The sequence below is a fragment of the Sinocyclocheilus rhinocerous genome, unplaced genomic scaffold (genome assembly GCF_001515625.1).
Source record: "Sinocyclocheilus rhinocerous isolate Xijiao unplaced genomic scaffold, SAMN03320098_v1.1 scaffold843, whole genome shotgun sequence".
Classification (NCBI taxonomy): domain Eukaryota; kingdom Metazoa; phylum Chordata; class Actinopteri; order Cypriniformes; family Cyprinidae; genus Sinocyclocheilus; species Sinocyclocheilus rhinocerous.
Window position 1 is genome coordinate 63,844 of NW_015655383.1, and position 3,459 is coordinate 67,302.

At 33.7% G+C, this 3,459-nt stretch overlaps 1 protein-coding gene across 1 annotated transcript in view; it reads right to left on the minus strand.

Moving 5' to 3' along the window:
* Positions 1-517: 517 nt before the first annotated feature.
* The window catches only part of LOC107717999 (geranylgeranyl transferase type-2 subunit alpha-like), an 8,614-nt gene continuing 5,672 nt past the window's right edge, over positions 518-3,459 (minus strand). The window contains exons 10-12 of the mRNA XM_016524914.1: positions 2,669-2,774; positions 2,475-2,526; positions 518-963 (exon numbers count right to left, since the gene is read on the minus strand). Coding sequence (XP_016380400.1) covers positions 789-963; positions 2,475-2,526; positions 2,669-2,774 — 333 coding nt within the window. The 3' untranslated portion in view covers positions 518-788. The remainder of the gene's footprint in view (positions 964-2,474; positions 2,527-2,668; positions 2,775-3,459) is intronic.

Sequence of the window (3,459 nt, forward strand, 5' to 3'; positions counted from 1 at the left end):
TTTTTAAAGAAAATAACAAATTAAAAAATATATAATCATAATCTATGACAGACAGCCGCAGCAGAGAGAAGAGTTTCTGTGAACTTGAATTTAGCGACTTAAATATTCATACTTCACATTAAACTATGGAACGGCTCCAGAACACTTGGAATACAGTGCACGAGAACTTTATGGTGCTTTATAATGTTTTTTTTTGCCTTTCGTGGGGCTTAACAACACAATAGTACAAGCAGAATATTGGATTTGGATCGGTCTCATCTGACCGATACGGCAGAAAATACAAGTATCGGAGCCGATACCGATACTGAGTATTGGATCGGTGCATCCCTACTTGTAATGTATGGGATGATATTAGACTCAAAATGATTAATAGATGCAAGCACAACTATCCATGTACTGCATAAATTTTATACATGTATCTTACTAACCACAAACAAATGCCTTTCAATTTCTGTCTGTGGAATTCGGGATTAAATGATTGTGTAGTGATTTGTACAAATATAGTTTTAATCAATTATTTTTTATTAAATGCCGTTATTTTTTTTTTATGTACACTGTTGACATTATAACAGTTTCATTCTAACCTCAACCAAAACCCTGCCCTCTAAAGATATGTGAGCAAACCTGAATCTGTACAATGATTGACAGGCAGGGGGCGGGACACCACCCTGACAGCTGTTTACAGAGAACTGGGCTGTGATTTCTCAGGACACCTATATCAGTGATATCTGTCAGGTAGGGAGGTTATTTCTGCTTTTTCAAAAACAAATCACCTGCAGTAACTTTAATTATGAAAGTTCAACAAACATTTCATTCATGAGTGAAACATGAATGTGGACAACGGAGCAGTGCAGCAGCAAAACTTTACATATTACACATGTTTGATAAAGTCCATTAAGAGGGAGACATTTTTTATAATAATCTGTTTTTGCAGATTTGCAGTTCAGCGTTTGGTTTTCCTGTCTTGAGAAAAAAAAAAAGAATGTTTTAGTGTTTAATTAAAACTTGATGACATTCCGAAGCATTTATTGTATGCGTAGACAAATAGGACAGGAGGCTGTCTTTGCAACGTTTTAATGTATCAAAATTAATTTGCTATGATTTAATATTACATTTTAATATTCAATGTATTGTTTGCATAAAATATTAGAATTTTACATATGTGACCCTGGACCACAAAACCAGTCATAAGGGTCAATTTTTTGAAATTGAGATTTACATTTTTTATATATTGAGATTTATATTTGACTGAATAGATGAGCTTTCCATTGATGTATGGTTTGTTAAGAATAGAACAATATTTGGCCGAGATACAACTATTTGAAAATCTGGAATCTGAGGGTGCAAAAAAATCTAAATATTGAGAAAATCGCCTTTAAAGTTGTCCAAATGAAGTTCTTAGCAATGCATATTACTAATCAAAAATTAAGTTTTTATATATTTACGGTAGGAAATTTACAAAATATCTTCATGGAACATGATCTTTACTTAATATCCTAATGATTTTTGACAAAAGAAAAATGGTATAATTTTGACCCATACAGTGTATTGTTGGCTATTGTTACAAATATACCCCAGCGACTTAAGACTGGTTTTGTGCTCCAGGGTCACAAATGGCTTTTATCACGCGTTACTTTATTGCTTCTGGTTATGACACATTGTTGGATTTAAAAAGACTTATTTTTTTTTGAATTTTATATTTTAATTTATTTAAAAGTTTGAGGTCAATCCTTTTTTTAAATGTTTTTTATGCATTCATTTGATCAAAAATACAGTAAAAATAGTAATACTGCACAATATTGTTACAATAACCATTTTCTAATGTTAATATATTTTCAAATGTATTATCCAGTCTTCAGAGTCACATGATCCTTCAGAAATCATTCTAATATGCTGATTTGATGCTCAAGAAACATTTCTGATTATTATCAATGTTGAAAACAGTTGTGCTGCTTCACATTTTTGTGGAAACCGTGATTTATTTTTCAGGATTCTTCAAAAACAAAGTTCAGAATGCTCAAAAGTATTTATTTGAAAGAAATCTTTTGTAGCATCGTAAATGTCTGCTGTCACTTTTCATTTTTGTGGAAACTGTGATTTATTTTTCAGGATTCTTCAAAAACAAAGTTCAGAATGCTCAAAAGTATTTATCTGAAAGAAATCTTTTGTAGCATCGTAAATGTCTGCTGTCACTTTTGATCAATTTAATGCATCTTTACTAAATAAAAGTTCCCAAACTTTAAAATGGTAGTGTATTAATTAGGCTAAGGCTGATGGACAGGTGTTCTTTGCCAGTAAAATGGCTTAATTCAATTGTTTATTGCATATATGCACAGTATTAATCTTAAGAATCAAGCTCATCTTCAAATTTTAGAGATGAATGGTTTAGTTATTGTGTCAAAGTAGTAAAAAAATAAAACTATTTAACAGTCTCTTAGCATGAACACACATACATTACAGACACACAGCAGTACCTGAAGAGCTCCTGATCGGTGGCAGAGTCTCTGCACCAGCTTTCAGCTGAGCCTAAAACATGACAGAGACGTTTACACTTGCTCTCTCTGCCTATCTTCATCCATCTCTATTCAACAAATACAAAATCCTCTTCCTCCTCCGCTGTATTTCCCTGCAAACACTCATCACGTGCACATGTCAGTGTGATGCTCACCTGTGTAGAGAGCACAGTCTCTGTGTGTGTGTTTCTCTGGCCAGTGGACGGTCAGGTTGTGTTCATTACTTATATCACTGACGGAGCCGGGAGGAAGATCACACAGCTGACAGAGACAGTTAAAGATCTGTGTGTGAGTGTATGGATAAATAAAACTATAGATCAAGTGCTTTAAAATGAAAGGAAGAGCTCATTATATTAAAAAGCATCTGAAACATTCTGATAAATGTCTTCTTTTGTCATACAGGTTAAAAGGAATAGTCCCCCCAAAATGAAAATGTGCTCAAAATGTGCTCACCCTCAGGCCATCCAAGATGTAGATGAGTTTGTCCGTTTTTAAGAAATTAATCAGTCATTATGGCATTTTAAACTTCAAACTGTTGTTCCCATTGCTAAAATACAAGTCCATAATCCACACTATTGATTTCTCCAGTGAAAAGGTAATCTTGTCTAAACAGGAATTTAGAAAATATGATCAGATCAATCACTGTTTACAAGCCAAAAGAGTCCAAAACAGTTCTAAACAAATATATGGATAGATTTTGTTGTGAGAGGAAAACAGGAGATTGACTTTTTCACTGGAGGAAGCGTTATTACGGATTATGGACTTAAAATGTCTTTGTTAAAATGCCTTAATGATGGATGTGTTTGTTACAAACATGCAGCTTTTGGCTTTACAAGACATTAACTGATGGACTGGAGTGGTGTGGATTGCTTGTGGATTATTGTGATGTTTCTATCAGCTGTTTGGACTCTCATTCTGACGGCACCCATTCACTGCAGAGCATCCT